General features: G+C 36.3%; 1 protein-coding gene across 4 annotated transcripts in view; it reads left to right on the forward strand.

Moving 5' to 3' along the window:
- pxna (paxillin a) overlaps positions 1–25,815 on the forward strand; it is a 59,494-nt gene that overhangs the window by 13,922 nt on the left and 19,757 nt on the right. Inside the window, exons 2-3 of one of the 4 annotated variants that reach the window (XM_048188058.1) lie at positions 21,824–21,900; positions 23,922–24,127. Coding sequence is in view for 3 of the 4 variants with exons in the window: in XM_048188056.1 (XP_048044013.1) it covers positions 11,964–12,459; positions 23,922–24,127 (702 nt within the window). In the remaining variant the exon portion in view is untranslated. Of the gene's footprint in view, positions 1–11,929; positions 12,460–21,823; positions 21,901–23,921; positions 24,128–25,815 lie in introns of those variants that run through there. The other 3 variants (XM_048188056.1, XM_048188059.1, XM_048188057.1) reach the window with 3 other exon arrangements.

Below are 25,815 nucleotides of genomic sequence, written 5' to 3' on the forward strand. Positions count from 1 at the left end.
CAGAGCGGGGTCAGCACATGCTGAGGCACACAGTGCGCAGAAGTTGCCAACTTTCTTCAGAGTCAATAGCTACAGACCTCCAAACTGCCTGTGGCGTGAGAGCTGTGCGTAGAGAGCTTCATGGAATGGGTTTCCATGGCCAAGCAGCTGCATCCAAGCCTTACATCACAAAGTGCGATGCAAAGCGTCAGATGCAGTGGTGTAAAGCACACCGTCACTGGACTCTAGAGCAGCAGAGACGTGTTCTCTGGAGTGACGAATCACGCTTCTCTGTCTGGCAATCCGATGGACGAGTCTGAGTTTGGCGGTTGCCAGGAGAACGGTACTTGCCTGACTCCATATTAAACCCTACGGATTAAGAATGGGATGTCATTAAAGTACATGTGCACGTAAAGGCAGGCGTCCCAAAACTTTGGGCAATATTGTGTGTGTGTGTATATATATATATATATATATATATATATATATATATATATATATATATATATATATATATATAATTTTTTTTCTTCTTAAATACACTGGATTATATTTATTTTTTCTCCTTTAAATATTATATTTATTTTTTACTGTGATCAATAAACATATTGTTTAGACAGATGCCATGTGGTTTGTGCTCTGGTCTGTGCAGAATGTAATTGGGAGCTCTTTCATTGGAGAACAAATGTCCCTGTTTTTTCCAGTAGTTGGTTTTTCCAGCTGGCCAAGTGATCACATTTGTTAGTCATTCATCTTTTAAATTGCATCATTCAAATTGTTTAAAAAGAAAGGAACAATTAATGTCTTTTTAAATGCATCTCATCACCCAAAGTAAAATTACAGCATAACTGACATGTAAAGGTTAGATGTCTTGTATAACCTAATTAGATAAATTTAACGCCTCTGACAAGTTCTACTGTAAGGATAATCACTAGACGAGTCCGTGAAGTCTTTCTATTCCCAGAATTAGCCTTGCATTTTCTCCATCTTAATCTAAGTGATGCTTTTGGCAGGACGTTCAGAGACGTTCTGCACGAGTCTAAACAGGCTGAAACATTTGAGGAATTCCCAGCACACCTTTCTGCCCATCAGATAGGGAGACGGAGGGATTGGGAGGGTGAAAGAGCTCATGGGAGAACGGCTGGATGCAGGAATGTTAAGTAGAGACTTGCACATTTATCTTGTGTTCCTTTGTGCTTTTTTTTATTGAAAGTACAATGACTCTCAGGTCAGGTCAGGCCTGCACGTATCTTGTTTATCTGTTTGAATAGGCCAAGATTGGGTAGGTTAAAAAATGAATATGCTTAACCACTTTTATGGCTTTCAGTTTTTGCAGGCGGTGTCGACTGAGATAGTTTGGGCCTTTGCTCTTGTGTTCACTCAGATAGACCTGTAGATGGCAGCTGGAACAAAAACTACTTAATGAGTACTTTGTCTTTCCATTTAATGAGAACTTCACTATTTTAACTTCCTATTTTATTATTTTTTTTCATATTTTTTGTTTTATTTTTTATATATATTTTTAATTATTTTTCATTTTATATTTCATTTGATTTTTTCTTAAATTTTATTTTTCCATTTTTTAAATTTTTTTTTATATCATTTATTTTAGGTAAAATAGCCTGTGAATGCCTTTCCATGTTCAGAGTCAAAATCACAATCATAGGGGCCGGTAACACCACAGTCATATTTTTGAGATTATTTTTGAGTTATAATAACTGTTGTTGTCTGGCAACGTTCAGGATGGATCATTTGTGCTTCAGCTCATAATAACTGTCCATCTATGTGTCTTCACTTCCTCCATATTCCTCCACTTCTGCATTGCTTCATCATTGCCTTATGGTTAATTTCAAGATCTTGACCATGTTACACAAATATATTGTACAGCAACAGATTCTCTTCATGAGAAGGCTATCATTTTAAATTAAATATAACTTATAATTCTCAGGTTATTAATGAGTTGGTCCACTGGTATAAATAGCAGTTTTGATAATGATACTGGACTCTCACTCTCTCTCTCTTTCTGTCTGTGTGTTTCACTCAGAGCTGGTAATTGGTCCCACATGGCGTCACTCTGACAGAATAATAATTAAAAAACACACAGCCTTAAATATAGAGGAGCCAAAGGACACAATCTCCACCGAGGAACATCACTTTCTCTTGTCTTTCTCTCTCTTTCTGTAGATTTTAAAGTAACTAACAAGCCTAGGTTGAATGTTTGCTTATGTAAACTGTCACATATTATAAGTGGAGCAATACACTGTCGTTTTGATATATCTTGAGAAATAGTTTTTTACTAATATAATTGGTTTTTATTAACTTTCATTATAATGTTAATCAATAAAATGCAATAAATAATTTTAAAAATGTGTGAACCATAGAATTTACTGCTGCTGATAAATGATAACAGTATCAATCAAACATGAAAAGTATCAGTTTTAATTTTCTTATAAGTGTGTGTGTGTTTATATGTATGTATATGTACACTTAGTCGCCTCTCTTGTTGTGGAAAAACAGATTGTCTCATTTCCTTAATGTGTAATAGCGATACTCTCCCTCATTCTTGCTGGTTTGACATCTGTGTCACATGTCAAGAACCGAATGCTCAAGAATTCAGGGTTATTAATGCTTTACTCTCTCGAATCTATCAGGTTTTATAGCATGGGATGTATTTCATCGTCTCTCTGTGGCAGGTTTAGGACTGGAGGCTTCTTATTTTAGCACAGGGGTCTTGGGTCTCCCTCCTTGGCTGACCACCCTGGTGGTCTCAAATCTCAGAAGGTCAGATCTTAGGAAGGACTTCGGAGTTGAGAACATCTATATTTTACTGTCATAAATGAGTCTTCTTGTGGCCAAAATGTCAGTTGGCCAAATTTAGACACTTAATCGCTCAGGTTTGATCTGTCTGTGTAGATTGAGTTTCCTGCAATTAAGACTGGAGTAAATAGTTGGAGTCATTTTAAAGACTTGTTTCTCAGCTCAAGTTTTATTGTCTCTTTAGGTGTAGAAAATGTTATCTGCATTTCCACTCATTTACCAGATGGGGGCGTACAAGTATACATGTGAATGGATTATAAAAATGGCAATAACAACAGGCCTTTAAGGCAAAGAGATAACAGGCCTTGGCAGTCTAGATGTGTATTTCCAGCTTTGTTTACTCCCATCATGAATGACATCTCAGAATTAGATTTACTGACCTACAGCATATAAACGTGGTGCATTGTGAAATTGAGTGTTATGAAATACTTTCTATTTTTCAACATTTTTACGATACATAATCAGTGTGATCCACTAATAATCCTAGTCGTTGAATTTTGCACAAGCACTTTCCTAACACTGAGGTTATGTCAGCGTAAAGTTATGTTTGCATTGGCTGTATATTTGCAGTGTAGCTAACTAAAATACATGAAATATTTATTCTTAATCATGAAAATATTTAATGTTATTTGTTTCCTGTCTTTTCAATTACATCAAGTTAGGGGTGGGCGATATTACCAAAATCTCATGTAATGAAATACAAAACATAGTATTTCAGAAAAACTTCTTAAATTCTCATTACAACTGTGAAATTACAACACTGATATGTATCGCTGTTATAAAGTCTTCATTAGTTGTTAGTTTGGGTTAGTTCACCCAAAAATGAAATTTCTGTCATGTCGTTCCACACTTGCAAGATCTTCGTTCATCTTCGGAACACAAATTATGATATTTTTGATAAAATCTGAGAGCTTCTGACTGCCGAAAGACTGCAACGTTATTACCACATTCAAAGCGCAGAAAGGTAGTAAAGACATTGTTAAAATAGTTAACCCTAAATGCATACCTCGGGTCTTTAGTGACCCGGGACGCCATTCACTACCCTCCTCCTCGTTCATTTTTTAAAGTTAGACATCAACCTTCTTGATATTCCTCAATCAATTCATTATAAAAAATATAACAAGAAAAAAATCATAAAATTTTAAAAGAATGCCTATTTTTGTATTCATTTTTTGTAAAAATTGTATAGGGTCGCTAACGACCCGAGGTGTGTATGAGTGGAAGTATATTTTTTCTGCACAACAAAAATTGAATCTTAGATGACGGAATAAGTGCAATTCACCTTTATTCCACAAGGTGGCAATGTCTGAAACACAATGCTGAAGTGACGACTCATTCAGACAGAAAACTAAATAATAAGAAAAACATGAAATGGCTCAGCGATTTACTGCAGAGCAAGTACTGAACGCAATCAAATATGACTGTAACTGTTGCTGGATGGATCTGGAGAAGCTGTTAGCGATCGAAATATTGATTTTGAAGATGTTGAAAATTATATAGTTTTGAGAATACGTTTTAGATCGCGAATGGGCTCATATTTGTGACCTCAAACATAAAACTAGCCCATTATTTGCTGAATTTACTGGGAAATGAGCTCTGACGAAGGACAGTGATGATGGCATAAAACATCTGCTCAAACGGAGCCCTTTCAAGCTCCAAAAAGGTTAACAAAATATGCTTTATTTTATTCTTCTGTAATTGTTACTCTATAATCAGAAGAGTTTTATATTATCACGACAGGTAGAGATCCTTCCGTGTTAGATATAGATCTGGGTCGATAAAGACCCGAATATGTAAGAATGATTGGTGAAACAGTCATGCATTTAAGGGTTAATGTGACTGCAGTGGTTCAACCGTTAATTTTATGAAGTGACGAGAATACTTTTTGTGTGCAAAAACAAAACGAAAATAACGACTTTATTGAACAATTTCTTTTCTTCCCTGTCAGTCTCCGACGCTGTTAACGTTGTAAACACAGTCCAGTGCTTCCAGGTTCTACGTCCGAATGCCGGCTCAGTATTGGCCGACACTGTTCACATGAGCAGCACGACATGCGTGTGATGCTGACACAGGAGCCAATAATGATTCGCCGTTCTGACGTAGAACCTGGAAACACTGGACATAAACAGCGTAAAAGAAAAACACAGAAGGATTGTTGAATAAAGTCATTATTTTTGTTTTGTTTTTGCGCACAAAAAGTATTCTCGTCGCTTCATAAAATTAAGGTTGAATCACTATAGTCACATTAACTTTTTTAGCAATGTCTTTACTACCTTTCTGGGCCTTGAAATTTGTTATGGCATTACTGTGTATAGGGAGGTCAGAAGCTCTCGGACTTCATCAAAGATATCTTAATTTGTGTTCCAAAGATGAACAAAGGTTTTGTGGGTTTGGAACGACATGAGGGTGAGTAATTAATGACAGAAATTTCTTTAAAGATTCTCTTTTTTTGATAAATGCTTCTCATTACAAGTTTGGGAGGAAGGTTGGTGCATGTTGCGTTCCAAACTTACAGTGAACCGAAACGCTGTAATCATGAGCTGCCTTAAGCCAAGTTTACACTACAGGACTGTGCTGTTCAGACTACGTGACTTGCTGTGAAGTCTTGAAGTTGTTGTGATGTTTACACTGTGTGACACTACTAGGGTTGCAAAGGGGCGGAAAGTTTCCGGTAAATTTGCGGTAAATTTCCGGAAACTTTCCACGGAAACTTAAGCTGGGGAATTTTGGAAATATTCCAATTTGGAAACTTTACAGGAATTTATGGGAATTTATGGGAATTTATGGGAATTTTGGGAAATTTATTTAAATTTATAATATTTATATAAAAAGTATCATATAAAAACAAATAAAAAAATGTTTAATTTTGTTTGGTCATAACATGAAATAACAGTTATTTATTTTTCGCATTCAATTAATTCTAATTTAGTAAATATGTAAAATAAATATATTTTTATTGCAGCAATTGTTATGTGTTATTTATTTCAGTATCACATGATTCTTCAGAAATCATTCTAATATTCTGATCTGATACTCAGTTTTTAACATTGTTGGAAACAGTCGTGCTGCTGAATATTTTTTGGAACCTGTAATACTATTTTCAGGATTCACTGATTAACAAAAAGTTATTAATTTATTCAAAATTTTTTCTAACAATATCACTTTAATATCACTTTTTGTTTATCAATCTGACACATCCTTGAATAAAAGTAATCAACTGACCCCCCAAATTTTGAATGGTAGTGTATATTGTAACAAAAGATTTCTATTAAAAAATTCTGTTCTTTAAATTTTTATAGAATCCTGAAAAAGTATCACAGGTTATAAAAAATATTAAGCAGCACAACTGTTTCAAACATTGATAACTGAAGGATCATGTGACACTGAAGACTGGAGTAATGATGCTGAAATCAGCTTTATCACAGGAATAAATTATATTTTTATGTATATCAAAATAGAAAACCATTATTTTAAATTGTATTGATGTTTCACAATATTACTGTTTTTTTATGTATTTCTGATCAAATGTGCATGTTATGGACTGGGGGAATGCACAGAGCATGCAGGGGGCGTGGCCTCAATAGCCCTGCAATAAGTCATGTGACTGTGATTGAGGAATGTGCAGGGTAAAAATGTAACTAAAATTGCATTAAATATGGTTGTTTAACCAAAACTATGCAGCAAGATGTTCTTTTCAACTACATTTAAGTACCCTGTTATAGGCTAACCTGTAATTTTGCAAATTCTCTGTTTATTCCCATTAATTCCCGTTAATTCCCATATATTCCCGTTAATTCCCATTTATTCCCGTTAATTCCCATGGAAAGTTTCCAGCTTTGAAAATTCCCGGAATTTTGCAACCCTAGACACTACCTGTATGATCCGCAACAGGAGGTTACACACTACACGAGCTGACGACAGCTGTCACCCAAAGACTTTATTTGAAAATAGATGTTGGGAGGAAATTAGATTACATTTTGAATTCAACTAGGGCTGTCAAACGATTAATCGCGATTAATCGTATACAAAATAAAAGTTTGAGTTTGCATAGTATATGTGGGTGTACTGTGTGTAATTATTATGTATATATAAATACACAAATTAATGTATATATTTAAGAGAAATATGTTATTTATGTACAAAATATTTTTATTTATATATAATATAAATTATATAAAAATATAAATAAATACATATACTTGTAAATATTTCTCAAATATATACATGAATGTGTTTGTATTCATATATACATAATAATTACACACAGTACACCCACATATATTAGGCAAACTCAAACTTTTATTTTGTATGCGATTAATCGCGATTAATCGTTTGACAGCCCTAAATTCAACTTAATTAAAATTAAAATAACCCTTTCACACATAAGTTTAAAACATTCTGGCTGACATCCCAGAGTTAAGGCGACTGTTATTTTAGACGGTTTCCTTTTATTGTTTCCATGAGGACGTGTCATGATTGTCACATGACACACCGCGGCCAGCTGGCCACACTATATGACAGATGTATTGCTTTTCTAACCATGCCATCAACTATCTAATATTCTAAATCTCAAATATGTACAAGTGAGTGTTTTGTCATTTAAAAACCTTCATAATGACCTTAATCTTAAAGGGGTCATGAACTGCGTTGTTTTATTGTCTTATAATGTTTCCTGGGGTGCACTTATAATGTTAGTATGCTTTTTACATCCAAAATTGTCATAATTCATGAATAAAAGGCATTTTTCCTACCCTGATTTTAGCCTCTGATTTGAAACGCTCCATTTTAAGGGGCGTGTCTGCTGTGAGACTTCAGTGTAAACGCCCACTGCTGTGATTTGGCTAACATCTTTGCATATGAAAATGTCCAAGTATTACTCTCTCTTTTAGCGCGTTTTTACTGTTACAGCTCTAAGGTTAACGAATCGTGAAAAGTGTTGCATTATATTTAGATAGTGGCATGAAAGGTTGCAGAGATGAACATTGTAGCAGATCACAGACATGTTGTTGAGCGCATGAAAGCAGTGATCTTGTCATATCAACTCAATTTCTGTACACTAACAAATGCTTTCATCTTTCATCTTCTAACAGTGCAAACGCGATATAACTAAAAGATTCGTTGAACAAAACGGGAATTTTGCGCGTCAGTCACTGATAAACTCACGCTGTTTGATTGACAGCTCCAACGATTACAAAGGGGGCTTTCTTTGAGCTTTCTTTATATAATTTAATCACTGTTAAATAACTGATTATTTTCATCCTACTAAGAGAAACAATGCAAGGTGACATTTAGTCACAGGTGTGATTTACTGACACACAGACAAAGATCATCTGACTATACATGAATCATTAATATCAGATCAGGCATTAGAATCAACACTGTTACTCACATGTTGTTGCGTTACTGTCAAGTCCAGACACTGCACAATATTTTGTAATCCTCAACAGCATGTTTATTACTTAGTAGCTTAGTCTGGTTTAGCACCACATATGTTACTTATGTGCACGATTCGGTGGGCAGGGGCTAAACAGGCAGGGATGAAGTAGGCCGTTGATCTTCTTCTGCGGAGGCTGGTGCTTGCTGCCCTTTGACGTCAAAGATCCCCACTTTGTAAATCCTGTCGTTTTCTGGGTCTGGTGTCAATTAATGGTGCCCTAGAATTAAAAATTTAATTTATCTTGGCATAGTTGAATAACTTACAGGATATTCTTATAGTATGGAAATGACCTACTTATGAGTGTTCAAAAGTCCAGGGTTGCCACCTGTCCCGTGAAATACGGAATCGTCCCGTATTTACAGTTTAAAAGGACGCGATTTGTCCCGTATTTTACATACGGTCCATATTATGCAGCATCCCATGCAAATCACCCCACCCGCATTACGTGAAGACACGTCCTGGGTGTACTGCCCCCAATGATTGGGTAATATTCGCTGCCATCATGGTTTGATTGGTTTGTTTCAGGTTACACAAGGGCCGTGAACGTCACGGCCAATCAGAGTCAGAGGAGGGCGGAACGCCGCCTCGCCGGTAACAAGCAAGAGGCAGATAGTGTAAAATGGCAGATGGAGCGATTAATTAACCTGGCAAGTTTTGATCCATGATAACATGATATTTCATATGCTGCCTATTAAGTGAAATAATGTCTAATAAAGTACATTAATCATGTTATCGGTTAGCATGTTGTTTAATGTACTGTTAAATGTTGGTTACAAGTCAGACACATAAGTTCCTTACTGTTAATTCACAGAGACAAGAGCCGTCGCTATATTTAATACATATTTAATCAAACACTATGCAGTACCTATGTGAATAATGCATAAACACAACTTCATTCTGTTATAAATCTCTCCAACCAGTGTGTAAATAATTAGCATCATTAGCCACGGATACTATAGAATTAACAATTCAGACAATATAAAAATGTAATACATCCAACATAAATACATTTACTCACTAATGAATAAAAATGTATGTTAAGTGTTTTAGCATGCAATGACGAACATGTTTGTAGATAGATCCATTTTGAGGGTTATATTAGGGTGTGTTTCACTTTGTTTGGATGGCTGTTACTGCAAACAATGACAAATATTTTAGCGCAAGCTCTTTGGGGCGGGGGAACAAATGACAATTTACAATTTGGGCTGCAACCTTATATATCGGTGCATAAGTTAATGGATGCCCCAATTTAATAGGCAGTTAATAAAATATGGTTCACATCTCACAAGTTCCTCCAAAAGCTTATTTTTTTGGGTCTCAGTCACACTTTGTTGGCCTATGTTTATTATTGTCATAGCTGTGTATTCAATATGACCACTTCAAGTTGTGACACCTGAGACTGCATATGTTCACAGCTGATTTAACAGCAGAATCTTATTCTAATGTCCATTGGTATCAATCTTAATATTTTTATGAAAATATGCTTTTAAGTTATGACTAACACCACTGGCACGCCATTGGGACTGTGGTCATCGTGGCCCTGAGGGGTGTGGCCCCTGCTACAGGCTGGCGTCCCTTATTTTTCTGTATTGAAGGTGGCAACCCTTGTCAAAAGCTCAAGGAAAATTTGATTTCTCATGTCATGACCCCTTTAATATATAACATGAATTCCTCCATTTGTCCTGAAATACATGTGGCCGCTGAACTGGGAGAACAATAGAGTGAGTGAGCTTTATATTTACTTACACAATGTGTATCTGATAGGAATAAACGTCGGCAAATTATATTTGAATCGATTGTTATTGCTGCTTCCCATAGACGACTTAAAATTCCTGTAGTGTAAACTAGGCATTAGTTTAAGAACACAGTGCCATGCTTCACTCTGAAACAAGTAGCGCATATATTTATTTGATTAAATCACAGCCTTTGCAATTTGATAATAGCACTAAGACATATTGCAAATTTAGTTTTATTTTGATTAATCATGCAGCCCTGTATTTCATCGTTAAATCGTTTTTTAATCCTGTTAATACTTCCCCCTTAAAAACATACTACCGCGTGTGTAGCCACGTGACTCCACCCCGTCCAGTCAGTGGCATAAAAGTAACAAGGAGGGGTTCAACACATAGTGATGGCACGAGCGGTGAGCCTTGCATCTTCACTAAACTTTGTCAGTTGTATTTGTTTTAAGGTTTGCCAGTTTGGACATTCAAGCGATTTTAGACGATCGGATGTATATTATATCGAGCTACCGTGCTCGTGCAGCTGCATTGTGGCACAAACACTCATACAAACAGTAGCTGCACAAAACGTGAAGATCGTGCAATGAAGATGAACTCATTGTCAGCGCTGTCCTGTGATTTATCACTAAAATAGCTTAGAAATTCAAAACTTATTATAGCATATGTTTTTCTACTTTTGAAGTAACTATTTGACTAATTTACACACGCAATCTCAATTTTAATAGTCAATCATATTTACAGTATAAACCTTGTCAGCTAGGTAAAATGTTCAATTAATCGAGGTTTTTATTTTAGGCCATAATCATCCAGCCCAACTAGAACAAGATATCTTGATAACATGCCATGAAATCAAAATTTACAGTTCTTGTTTTTTTTTTTTATGAAATATTGCAGTGTTTATTATAAATGATTTATCTATGCACATCATTCATGCATTCTCATAATCTTAAATCAAAATAACTTCTCCTCACTGTTGCAACGGCATCTCTTCTCTCTTCTCTAATGATCCTCCAATAGCAAACCATAACCATTCAATTAATCCTGATGGACAAAATCAAGTCCCGCCCTACATTTGTTCATGTTCGAGAAGCCATTTCACTCATATACGTCACAAATGGGGAAGAAAAGACTATATATCACAACGTCCGTTTCATGTGGACTTTAAAGGGATAGTTCACCCAAAATTGGAAATTCTGTCATTTACTCACCCTCAAGTTGTTCCAAACCTGTATACATTTCTTTCTTCTGATGAACATAAAGGAAGATATTTTGAAGATTAAGGGAAACTGAACAGTTCTGGGGCACCATTGACTTCCATATTTTTTTTTTCTTCTATGGAAGTCAATGGCAGCCTGGTTACAAAGTTTCTTCCAAATATCTTCCTTTGTGTTCAGCAGACGTAAGAAACTCACACAAGTTTGGAATAACTTGAGGGTGAGTAAATGATGACAAAATTTTAATTTATCCCTTTAAGCATGCATTGAGAAGGGAATAGGATTCTATGGAGGGACAGTTAGACCTGATTGTTATGCTGATAACTGATTTTGAGTGGACTGTCCCCCTTTTGAAGCTGAGCAGAGATTGTCCGACAAATTGTCAGTGATAAACGATGTTTAAATAAGTGGCATCCTGTATAGTCATTCAAAGGAATGAAGGTTCTGGCTCTTGCAGGGTTTTCTAGGGATTTTCGGAATAACTTTCTTTCTAGATAACGTCTGGGAATTTTTTTCCCCGTAGTACATTTTTGTACACCCTAAAACGTGGTCATATATGGGTTTGTGTAGTGTCTATAGCTTATGTAAGCAAATCCCCCTGAGAGTAACCGTTATCTAGCGAACTGCCGGCTGTATACATAATCGAGCCCTGTGGAATGTTTTGAATGCTTTGGAACAGGAACGACCCTTCCTTTCCTCATCCCACTCTCGAGTCCAGACTTTTCCGGATCCTCTGCTCGATTCCTTCGGGTGTGGTTCCTTATTTGTTCCCCGATGGATGAAGAAACGGCATCAGCATTTGCCGTTGAGGAGTTCGAAAAGGTTTTATCAGAATTCGACATGCAGGATTTCACACCAGAAGCGGGACAGTCTGAAGGAACTGAGGTCTCCGAGACCAATATATCAACTTTACCAGAGAAGACGTCACCAGATTTAACCGTGGTTGATGATTTCATACCTGTTTCCACTTCTGTGACAGATGCCACTGAAGATATGTTAGAAAAGGAGACTATTTCTGATTTAGCTGCTGAGTCTGTATCAGTTTCAACTTTAGAGGTGGATTCAGTCGCTCCATCATTAACATCCGCTCCTGACCCACATTCAGCCCCAGATTCAGCACACATGGAGGCATCAGAGACACACACAGCTCTGGAAACTAAAGGAGCACATGCTGGAGAGTCATTGTCAGGTTCTGCCGTTCAATCGACCAGCATGTCTGATTCAGACGGGACGTACATGATCCCAGATGCAGATTGGGTGACAGGGAGAGGTAGGATTGGCTATTATTTTCTTGACACTGTGCAGTTAAGTTAATGTGCATATTTATTTGCCAAAAACCTACATGTGCTTGCAAATCAGTCTGATTGATATGTGAGTTTTTGCTCATCTGCGATGAGGATGGGCACAAGTACCTGACTATTCAGTGGTGCGTTTCCCTAACAATGACGTAACTCGCTGCTTAACTACCATAGTACGATGCATCGTTGAAAAAATCAACTCGCTAATCATGAAATTTCCCGAAACGTATTGTTGCAAATTTGTCGTTTAACCACGTTGGTTAATGATGTCACTCAGGTAACTTATAACTTATTTTAAAGTCACCATGTAATCAAAATTGAAGTTTTTTTTTGCTTTTACTATGAATATGTTAGCCTTACTGTTATCTATAAGCTAGTGTGCTCCAAAACACTGACAAAATTCGTATTTAGAAGTAGAGATGCACCAATTGCAATTTTTTAATGGCCAATTCTGTTTTCTGATTTTTTTTTTTTGTAAGTGTGACCTGCCAGTACCGATTTTCTTTCTAAGAAGTATAGTTGACAGCATATACAAACAAAAACTAATTTTTCATTTGGGACTTACAGTAAGTTATTATTAAGCTAAGATACTTAAGCTAATACTACAGAAATAAAGTAATCATGTAAAATAACACTGGTTCAGCGTTCTACATTTGCGGCAGATCGATGCACTTGCCGTTATGAACAAAATCAACGGTTCAAAAACAAAAATATAAAAGTGAGGAGAGCAACGTTATCCATTTTGCCACCTTCTCCTGCGCCATCGTTACTAAGCAATGTAGTAAACAGCTGCTGGTTTGATGACGCAAACGAACCGCAGTTCGGACCCAAATAATATAATGTGAACACAGTCCAGTGGGAGGGGGGAGCAATCGAACTCTGGTTCCGTCCAGGCAATCGAACCAAGGGTGAAAGCACCCTAAGAGTTTATGCAGGGACCCATTTTGCATGTTTAATGTTCCAAAACTGACTGTGTTTAACTGGATACTCAACTATATGGGCATTTTGGCATAATTTTGTGTGTATTTGACCGTTTAAGCGCAGTAAGCCACTCATTTTGGTACTTGCAACTCACATTCTGTTTGAGACTGAGAAGAAGATTGTGTGCTCCTTGTACAGATCAGTGGTGCGCGAGCTTTTGGTGTGAGTGCGAAACCTGCGGGAATTACTAAAATGATGTGCAATACAAGCCCGTTTTACCGGAGTGAATGAGACGAGCGACTGAGAGGAGAAGGGTGTGTGTCACTTCGCCGTAGGACAGAAGAGAGCAAGAACTTGCAGCTGACATTAATGCTTGCGCTGCTGGCAACAAAACGGATCGGCTCGGAATTGACTCTTCGCAAAGACCCGCCTCCCTTAGTTACTGTTGCTTTGTCCAACAAGCCGTGGCGCTGTCACTCCACACACAGTGAAAAATACATCACGGAGCAAAGATGACACTGACAAACACATCGACAGACAAGACAGAGCATGGTTACTTATGATATTAAACAAAGTCCCATTGTATTTTTTAAGAAATTCGAACAATAAAAAATGTTTTGTGGCTCTTTAATATTTTGTGACAGATTGCTATAGCGCCTCAGCTTAAGCGGCTCGTGAACTGATCATCTGTTCTTACATTTATAGCATCAAATAAACATGAATGAACATGAGAAGAAATGTTGTTTAAAACGCGGAAAGACGTCAGTACACACCATTTTTTTAAGTTCAAGTCCACCGAGGTTAATCTTCTAACTCCTGACTGCTTTGTCAGATAAAATGGCAGATTCGGCATTATGATTGGTTAGATTGCCTGTCAATCAAACTCCTGGTGAAGGGTCAATTGAAAAGACATGAGACTGACTGGCTGGTCACTGATCCGGGCCGATCATGCAAAAAATCGTCCGATCCCTTGCTGGTCAATCGGTGCATCTCTATTTACAGTAGGTGGCCATCCAAAACGGTGTTTCTACCGCCGCGCGTGCCACCGCCGCGTCGCAAAGTGCATTTGCAGCTTTTGACCGCTGAGTGGCGTTTTAACCACATGTTATCCAACCAATGCATTAAAGCACATTTATCTTTATGCAAAATGTTAATTTTCTCACATATTAGGCCTATATTTATCACAAATACATTTTTTATTTATATTTTAAACTCCTTTAATAAAACAGCATGGATTTTTGACACGCACATACTTTGTTATTTGTTACCTGTCCTTTATTTGACAGATAACTACTTAGGAAAAATATAGCCTATCTGTTTGGACACTGATTAAGAAATTGTTTCGTGTTTCATGAATTATATCCTTTATTTTAGTAAAACGTGAGTCACTGAATAATTTCGCTCCCATTATTAAGGCACGATTTAGCTAAATCATTGAAACTAAAAAGAATGGACGAATTAATAAAACGTCATAAAAATGCAGGAGTGTATTCTATTCCTTAAAATATCAAATATCAAATATAAAATTCAGAAACAACACATTCCAGCGGATAGATCGCCTCTTATTTAACACAGACCTACGAATTTATTATCGAATTGAGATATTTCTTTCTTTTTAGGTACAATTATTCGCTGAGTTTAAGTTCACTTTTGAGACGTTTCAGATTCTCGCAGAGAGACAGCTGAAAGCGCACCCTGTTTTTTATTTTATTTTATTTTATTTTATTTTTCAAAAGTACAAGGTTTTGTTGTTATTGTGAGCGTACACAAATAAAAGTAGACCATTTTAGTCTTGCACTAATCTGTAGGCTATCGCCAAAAATGACGGAAGGCCTGTTTTAAGTTGTTTCAGCTGTCATGAGGAGAAAATCCATCAGAACGCGCCAGCGCATTCGTCGGCCAGAGGGATAAAATGTGGCCAATTTAGTTTCATATTTATATTTAAATATTGGGCTATAGCCTAATATAATTTTTTTTAATATGTCACCAATGTTGATTATGAAAAGTGAATAGCATGACGGATGCGCAATGTTGGGAGACAAATGCAGCGGGTTAGACATGTGTTCGACCACTTCATTAAGTTTTGTTTTATAGTAAGTCTTTCTTTAAAACGAATTTCGTTTTGTAGAAATTGTATCTTAATTTCAATCAATGTTTCATCAACCAATTATTAATAATTAGGAAGAAAACCATGACCGTCGGGTGTGGAATGGATTGAAGTGCGTAACAAACGAACTCATGTTTCCGCGGCCTTTGAATAAAGCTGAAGCAATAGACGTCTTCCTGTTTTTATTAAATTTCTTAAATATATGCCTTTATTACTTAATTAATTGATAAGATGTTTTGGTCTAACAATATATTTTAGGTGGTCTAAATTCTAAGTTAGACACAAATTTGCGTATAGGCTAGGCTATATAAGGTTCCCTTCTAGACAAATAATATATGCCTAGTAATGACTGTTTAATGACAATAGCATGTCCGCTTTGTGTAAAGGTCTTTCTTTTAATTTTTGATGCATAGACTGTAGACTATCCCACGTTTTGAAATTAACTCTCACTTAAAATTTTCTAATGGTTTTTAAGGATGTTAAAATGTTATATAATAATGTTATTGTTGTTTTACTTCGTCCTTTCATCGTTTACAAACCAACATTTTATTATTACAGTCACTTTCCAATCCGTCCCTTTGCGCCACCTGGCGGTAGTTTTTTACACGCGACTGAATTTCAGTTAACGCAACAGCCCTGCGGCGGCGGTATGCGCGGCGGTAATACCCATTTTGGTTGTCCACCTACTGTAGTAGATAAAAGCGTTCAAAACTTAGTCTCTCACTTCCACCAATACCACTTCCACTTCCACCCAATCAAATGCTCTCTAGAATCTAAAGCATCACGCCCCCTACATTATAAATAGACGCTGAAGCTGCAGCTGAAATTGGTCACTTGTTCACACATTTGCTATTTTCTACATGGTCAATACCACACAGGGCAGATTAAGACAGTGTAAATATGCTTTCCATTGAGGCGAATGAAGTCTGGTTTCATGTTAGTCACGCACACACAGTCTGCTCCGGTCCAGAGGCATGATAGCACAGAGCGGATCATATGCGCAAGGTGGCGCAGACCACAAAACGTATCGGACCCATTTGAATTCTGCACAGAATGCTGTATTTTAAAGCAATGTAGAGGAGATTAGGAGGAGAAACGGTTAGAGATTAGAAGGAAATTGAGGTTTTATCAAACTCAACTACTCTGACCGAGCTGTGGTATAAACAAAACACTGTTGGTTATTTTAAAAAAAAGGAAGGAGCTGTTCGATATGTTCTGCCCTGTCTTCCTGTTTCAGTGGAAACTACTTCACCACATTAAGTAATGCTGGCATTTCAAGGCACTTCAGTGGGTCTTTAATGTTTCAGAACGAATCAGTAGATTTTGCCATCTGAGGACTATTTCTCATTTTTCTCTGCTATTTTGGTTTATTTCCAGATTCAGTCATTGGCTCATTCTTACATACGAGAGCACATACGCACATGTGCATTCTTCAAAAAGGGTGCTTTAAATCTCTTGACAAAAAAATACTCAATGCCAGCTTGCTTATTTAGCTCAAGGATTTCACAAGTCATAAAAGAAATCCACATAAAAACAAGAAACTATACTTCTAAACACTGTTGTTGCGAATGTTGTTTGCTGGAACTATTGTTTCAGGAAACAGACTTGATACTGATAATGACGGAACTTGCATTTATAGTTGGCTAACAATGCTTTCAGGAAACGAACCCAGATTGATTGTGAAAATGCAATGATTATATGACCTGAGGTTTCTTTTAGCTTTCAGACATTTCACACCAATCAAAGTTTAGCATTGTAGACGCATCGGTCGATTGGCCATCCATCATTTTTTTGTTTTCATTTGGCCGGTCTCTGTTGAGGACTTGCATTGCAATCATTTCCCAAAGTGTTATTTGTTTGGAAATATAACAACGTCTGTAAACAGATCCTCTGAAATAATGGCGACAAAAAAGGCAACTGGTATCGGAATCGGCCTATTTGATTGTAAAATCTTGATCAGTGCATCCCGATTTAGCATTTTCAATGTCTGATTAGTGGCATCAAGTAGAGCAGTGTGAAAAAAGGAAGCATAAATGCAGTTATACTTGCAGTTATGCTTCCTTTTTTGTTCGTTTGCACAGTTACACATTTAGATATGTGCATTTATATTTGTTAATCATATACAGCAGTAACTTGTGGTCCAGTTTGGCAGCAGACAGCTAATGCACCAAAAAACATATACTGTTTATAATATACAGCAGCAGATACAAATGTTTACAACCCAACCCCCAAGTGTGGTTGACTATCAGGACTTCTTCTTTTTGTTTGTTTCTTTTTGTATCAGCCTTAATATTTTTAATATAAGCGATTTAAAGGGGATGAATATAGATTTAGAGATGATGTTAGCATGCTTTGGTAATATGTTTTGGCATGTTTCCATATAGGATATGTACAGGTGCTGGTCATATAATTAGAATATCATCAAATAGTTGATTTATTTCACTAATTCCATTCAAAAAGTGAAACTTGTATATTATATTCATTCATTACACACAGACTGATATATTTCAAATGTTTATTTCTTTTAATTTTGATGATTATAACTGACAACAAGGAAAATCCCAAATTCATTATCTCAGAAAATTAGAATATTACTTAAGACCAATACAAAGAAAGGATTTTTAGAAATCTTGGCCAACTGAAAAGTATGAACATGAAAAGTATGAGCATGCACAGCACTCATTACTTAGTTGGGGCTCCTTTTGCCTGAATTACTGCAGCAATGCGGCGTGGCATGGAGTCGATCAGTCTGTGGCACTGCTCAGGTGTTATGAGAGCCCAGGTTGCTCTGATAGTGGCCTTCAGCTCTTCTGCATTGTTGGGTCTGGCATATCGCATCTTCCTCTTCACAATACCCCATAGATTTTCTATGGGGTTAAGGTCAGGCGAGTTTGCTGGCCAATTAAGAACAGGGATACCATGGTCCTTAAACCAGGTACTGGTAGCTTTGGCACTGCGTGCAGGTGCCAAGTCCTGTTGGAAAATGAAATCTGCATCTCCATAAAGTTGGTCAGCAGCAGGAAGCATGAAGTGCTCTAAAACTTCCTGGTATACGACTGCGTTGACCTTGGACCTCAGAAAACACAGTGGACCAACACCAGCAGATGACATGGCACCCCAAACCATCACTGACTGTGGAAACTTTACACTGGACCTCAAGCAACGTGAATTGTGTGCCTCTCCTCTCTTCCTCCAGACTCTGGGACCCTGATTTCCAAAGGAAATGCAAAATTGACTTTCATCAGAGAACATAACTTTGGACCACTGAGCAGCAGTCCAGTACTTTTTGTCTTTAGACGCTTCTGATGCTGTCTGTTGTTCAAGAGTAGCTTGACACAAGGAATGTGACAGCTGAAACCCATGTCTTGCATACGTCTGTGCGTAGTGGTTCTTGAAGCACTGACTCCAGCTGCAGTCCACTCTTTGTGAATCTCCCACACATTTTTGAATGGGTTTTGTTTCACAATCCTCTCCAGGGTGCGGTTATCCCTATTGCTTGTACACTTTTTTCTACCACATCTTTTCCTTCCCTTCACCTCTCTATTAATGTGCTTGGACACAGAGCTCTGTGAACAGCCAGCCTCTTTTGCAATGACCTTTTGTGTCTTGCCCTCCTTGTGCAAGGTGTCAATGGTCGTCTTTTGGACAACTGTCAAGTCAGCAGTCTTCCCCATGATTGTGTAGCCTACAGAACTAGACTGAGAGACCATTTAAAGGCCTTTGCAGGTGTTTTGAGTTAATTAGCTGATTAGAGTGTGGCACCAGGTGTCTTCAATATTGAACCTTTTCACAATATTCTAATTTTCTGAGATACTGAATTTGGGATTTGGGATTTTCCTTAGTCGTCAGTTATAATCATCAAAATTAAAAGAAATAAACATTTGAAATATATCAGTATGTGTGTAATGAATGAATATAATATACAAGTAGGGTTGTCACGATACCATAAACATGTCTTACGATACTATACCAGCTGAAGTATCACGATACCAAGTAGTATCGCGATACCATGCAGTCTACAAAATGAACCAAACTTTCATAAAAACATGAAAACAGACCAGATTTTTCTCTGAATATTTCATTAATGAGAATGAATAACAGGCTTTTATTACCAATCAAATGAATCATTGTAAACAAAATTCATCTTAGCACTGCACAGAAGCTGTATGAACTGACATTACGATGTAGCATTTATGCATTTACACTTCAATTACAATTGCATAAATAATGTTATGATATTAATGGTTCAAATATAAAAATTTGAATATAGAAATAAAAATGTTGGCGGAAAAAAAATGATAGAATAGACCTACTTTTAGATGGTAAAAAAATGATAGAATAGGCATACTTTTAGATGGGAGACTAAAGTCGCCAATAGGTGGCAGCAAGTGTTAATGATTAAGTCAATGAATCATTCAACCGATTCGTTCAAAACGGCTGATTCATTCAGGAATGATCTTAATGAATGGATTAGTGAGTCAGTGACTCGTCCAATTTGTTCAAAAACAGATTCATTTAGAAACGAAACAAAAACAGCGCTCTTGCTCGTGTCACGAACTATCAGGAGCATTTTTGCCAGCCTATCTTGAAATATCTAACCCTGACTGGAGAGCAGTATGTATATTAAAACATATAATAGATTTATAAAATCACGATTGGTATGATTGATAAGAACCGAGTGCAAACCCGCTATAGCTTATTGATGAATGGAATCGCATTTTTCTGAATCGTGTTCGCAAAGATGTTTCTAGAAACAAACTATTTAATCTTTTCCAGAAGTGGTCAAATGAGCAACGTAAAAACTGTGAGAATTCATTCTTATATAAAGATTTTATGATGTTAACTGAGTGAATTTCAGACCCTTTCTCCAGTTAAAATGCACTGTGAACAACAACGTGCAAGTGCAACTTTATCTCATTGCAAAATTAACTGAAGCATCAGGAAACAATAAGGCGCTAAATCTACAGAGCATTTACTACACAGGGCACAGCAGACAGTCAACGGCAGTCTCTTGTAATGTTTTTGCAGGCACACGTTCAACTGAAGTGTATCTGCCGCACATACAACATTCCTTACAGTACTGACGATACTACCGTTTAAAAAATACAATGGCATCGCCAGTATTTTGAAGCTTTAGTATCGCGATACTACCGTAGTACCGGTACACCGTGCAACCCTATATACAAGTTTCACTTTTTGAATGGAATTGGTGAAATAAATCAACTTTTTGATGATATTCTAATTATATGACCAGCACCTGTAGTTTTGCACATCTCAGCATCTTATTGGGGAAGTTTATTTACTCCATGTCCACTGCAGTGTCCATTCAATGTGTTTTTCATTTAGACCGTGTAATTTTAGGAACCAGAACGTCACTTAAACATCCACTTGTGGATGTGAGAGTAGTGTTTATTATTTACAATCCACTCATTTTAACATGTTTATCAGATGTTTGTGCACAAAATTACCAGGGTTCCCACAGTCATGAAAACCTGGAAAAATAAGGGAATTTATAAATTGTGATTTCCAACCATGCAACTGGAAAATATAGAGTATTTACTCTAGTTATGTTTCAGTGACTAGTAATTGCTATTTTTTTAGTGCAATCTCTATAAAGTGGTGTTTTATTTGAATTTTATTATATATATATATATTTTTTTTTTGGTTTAAGAGTGTGATACATCCCTTTTTGTTGGTCAAATTATTTGATATTAGGCCAAAGAGATGCTTAATTTCAACATGCAGCAGAGTGATTTCTATTATCAATATAATGGATGTAGATGAAGAAACAGCAGAGAGAAATATGGGTTAATGTTTCCTTTGCCACTCCCTCATCAGGCCGAGTGCTGAACAAACAGTCGAGATACGATCAGATACAAGTCTCAAAGTCTTCCTGCTTGCTTTCCTTTCTCTACTAATATTCACATTTATTGTGCAAATGACATAATTGTGATGCTAAAGCATTATTGAGTGAATATCTAGAAAGTTAATCTGTTTGTCTAATGGTAGCAGTGTTTTTCTCTCACTCAGATTAGTGACCTGTACACACATTTGCAGACAGGTCATATACCGCAACCTTTTTAGTATCTGGTATGTGGAGGGGTAGTTAAAGTTAGCACCTGCCGAAAAACAGCTCGCCCTCCCCTCGGACGACTCACTCCACAGTCACTGCTACTGAACGCTGCCGCTTTATGATTCTTGTCCTGTCTTGAAGTACATTTTCCTTCTGTTTCTTCTTTCTAGATCTTTCTCTCTCTCTTTCATATTCCACTCTTATCCTATCTGTTTTTTCCCACTCCTTGTTGTAGCTCCTCCCGTCTGAGATAAAGTGCGAAGGTAAAGACACACAGATCAGCAGGGCGTTACTGTCTGTCCCTCTCACAGTGTAAGTAACCAGCTTCACTCTGTTGCTGTTATTTGCCTTTAGTTGGTTGTCTCTTGGGAAAGTGTCTTTGGGACTGTGTTTGTGCCTGTAATGGTGATTTTTGGCTTCTTCAGTTATTGGTGGTTGATATTGTGTGATTAACAGAGTGTTGTGTGTTTCTGAACTGAAAAAAATGTGTCTTCGGCTTACAGAAATTGGTGAAGTTTGATGTTTTGTTGCACTCGTGTGTCTTGTGTGAGTTTTAGATTGTATAACATGAATGGTAATAGATCTAGGCGTCGACACCCAACATTAGCGGCTTGAGAAGCATCAAAACTAAATCACTCATAAATCACAAACACTGACAACTGAAGCTTCATTTGACGGACACCCCGTTTATATTATTTATATACTGCATGGCTACTCTAGCTGTATTCATTTTTCCCATTTGTCTGGAATAAAATTACTTTATTTATAGTTTTGATTAATGTATGAATTAATTGCTCTGTTTTTTATACTTTATATATTTATTTATTTATTTAAATAATATGCTTTGAATTTAGTATATTGTCATTAATTAATTTCATCAGAATTTGATTAAATGTTTGAATTAACTTGCACTAAATAATATGCATTATATATTTTGAATTATTATGCTCTGAATTTTATATGTTGTATATTCAAGAATTAATTCTCTCTGAATTTGATTAATTATATGTTTATGAATTACTTTGCTATGATTGATATATTTTTGAATTAATATGCTCTGAATATTTTGCATTATGTATTTATGAATGAATTTACTCTGGATTTTATGAGATAAATATTTATATTTATAATATTAGTTTGCTCTGAATTTTTATATGTAATATATTTTCCAATTAATATGCTTTAAACTTTATATGTTTTGTATTTAAATATCCTCTGACCATGTTTATGGCTCACTTTTTATATATATATATATATATATATATATATATATATACTTTTAAATATATATATATATATATATATATATATATATATATATATATACTTTTAAATATATATATATATATATATATATATATATATATATATATATATATATATATATATACTTTTAAATATATGAGTATTTTAGTCCATTTTTATACTGATAGATTTCCATTATTCAGAAATGTTTTTAACACATTTCTCATAGTTTACCATTGGGCTTACAGCTCAGCTCAACTGGTTCTATCTGACAAACAAATTGCGATGATATGCTGCTTTAAGTATCAAGAACCTCGAGCTGTCATGCTGCAATGTGACATTAATCACTTCCTGTGTAGACACGACCGACGTAACACGCTTGGTAGAAAGGATGGTGATGCAACCGAGATCTAAAGGTGCCTTATCGCCGAAGTAATTGTTATGTGAAGGACTTTTAAACCAGTGATGGTCGGAAAAGTGTTTATAGTCACCTTAAGAGCATGTTTTACAAGCTTACTTAGTAGTTTGTGGAAGTGCTTTCTGTTCTATTCCTGAGCGTATGGCTTTTGAATATTGATTTATGTGTGCATTAAGAGGTGTGTCCATTTATGCACATGCATTTTGCGCTTTACTTCCTGCTGAATCTATCCCTGTAGGCAAGCAGTTTTAGAGCAGTCTTGACATGTGAGGTTGTCATTCCGCCACACCCCATATGAGTGAAGCCTGCAGTGATTTCACCATCCCGGTCATGTGATTCATAATAACCGCTCCAGGATCCGATCCAGCCGAGAGAGCCGTGTTTTGGACAGACTTGACAAAGTCACGTTGAATCAGGGTTATTTTCAACAACAACCCGTTTGATTTCTGACATATTTAATTATGCGCGGAACAACTCCAGGGAATGTGAATCTGATGCGTATATGTGAATACTTGAGGTTATGGATTTGAACAGACCTTCGAATCCATAGCTTCAGATTTTTACATTTACTTTATGTATTTGATATACACCATTATCCAAAGTTTTATCAGTACATGTTCCCTGAGAATGAATTTTTTCTTTTTTTTTTTTTTTTTTTTCTTTTTTACAGATGCTCTTCTTGCGGATTTGGAGTCCACAACCTCCCACATTTCCAAACAAGCTGTTTTTCTGCCAGAAGAGACGCCATATTCCTGCCCCACAGGAAGTGACTCTTATCAGGACGTGTCTTCCCCACCTCGAGTAACTTCCCCTCCTGCTGAAACACTGAATGGATCTTGGGTAGAAAAGCCAGAATCAAAGCACTCATCAACCCAGGTAAAATGCACCATTACTTCCTGAAGGGGTTTCTTTATTCGGCAGGGTTTTTGTTGGTCTTTATATGAGTCAACTTGGTTATCCTTTAACCTTACAGCAAATACCAGATGCCGTCCTGTTCCACTTTCTGCCTGTCGTGCCCTCGAGCAAAGCACTTCTTCATCTTCAGTTGCTCCAGAAACTTGCGCCATTAAGCAGGTTCAGGGTTTCTTTAATGGGGCCATATTCTACATATTTGTAGCATTTTGTTTTTTTTAAATTCGCTTATAATGTTAGTCAAGCTTTCTTGGACCAAAAAAGTAAAAACTTTCATGGACATTTTCCACCCTCTGAATGATCCTAAGAATTAATCTGACTTTTTATGCTGCTGTACCTTTAAGACAGTAATGAATATGTATTGATATTACTGATGCACAAAAAAAAGTTTTAATTTAGCCAAATAGTTTATGAAATAATCAATTAATTTATCAGATGTATTTAATAATCAACACTCAAATAAAAACTGAGTTTTGCAAACATTTAAATTTGTACATGAGGCCAGTTTTTATATCAGCTTTATCACAGAATTATATTTGTACTCCAATTTGTTGATGAAATATAAACATTTAAACAGTGGCTGTAATAAAAATATTATTTTCATTATTCTAACATACATTAAATAATGAAGCTTTAGAACAGATTAAGTAAAAATATAATAAATATGTTATGTAGTGCATATATATTTAACAAAATGCTCCTCTCTAGAGTTATTTTTCTAGCAGACTACTGAGTTTATGGACGTTCAAAGGCGTCCCCCGAGTTAAATATAACATAATGTGACATTGTTTACAAGCAGTTTTATTCAAGTGCATCAAACAACATTTATTGTTATTTGTATGATAAAATTGTCAGAATTTGAAAGCTGAGACTTCATGTTAAAGGTAACAAAGCACAAATCTTATTGCTCTGAAACATCACTGTTTTGGTCAACAATTTTATCCTTCCAAAACAATTTCAACCGAAACCAAAAGTTGCTGTTTCGGCTGAAAATTTTCGGTTGACGAAATGTCGGTGCATCACTAGTTGTTATGTAAATGCAGGTGGTCATATGTTAATGAGCTCACAGTTTGGAGCTGTATTTGTAGCTTAGTTTCAGTAAATGTTCTGGACATCAAATGTTTTTGATGGATGTCGCATAGACTACGTTTGGATGTTTAAGTGCCCGTTTTCAGCCTTTTGGGCATGATAGCACATCTGTCCTGTGGTGTTCCCCAGGGTTCTGTTTTGGCCCCATTGCTTTTTGCATTGTATTTGCTGTCTGTAGGACAACTGATAAGTACTTTTGAGGATATTTGCTACAATTGCCATGCAGATGATATTCAATTATATATTTCTTTTAAAACCCACAAAATCACAAAATTGTCTATTCTTTTAAACTGTATTAACTCTATAAATGATTGGCAAACAATTACTTGCAGTTAAATATTGAAAAAAAAAAAGTACTTATCTCTGCTCTTGCTGGTGTTCTCCCAAAGGTGATGGACAGTTTTGACTCCTTATCTCATTCTTTTAAACCTACCCTTTGTAATTTAGGTGCTTATATGGGTCAGGCTTTTAGTCTTGATCAACATATACATTTTCTGGTTTGCAATTGTTTTTGTCAGTTGAGAAACATTGCAAAACTAAGGACAGTTGTGTCCACAGTGGAC

Source organism: Megalobrama amblycephala, linkage group LG4 (genome assembly GCF_018812025.1).
Source record: "Megalobrama amblycephala isolate DHTTF-2021 linkage group LG4, ASM1881202v1, whole genome shotgun sequence".
Classification (NCBI taxonomy): Eukaryota; Metazoa; Chordata; class Actinopteri; order Cypriniformes; family Xenocyprididae; genus Megalobrama; species Megalobrama amblycephala.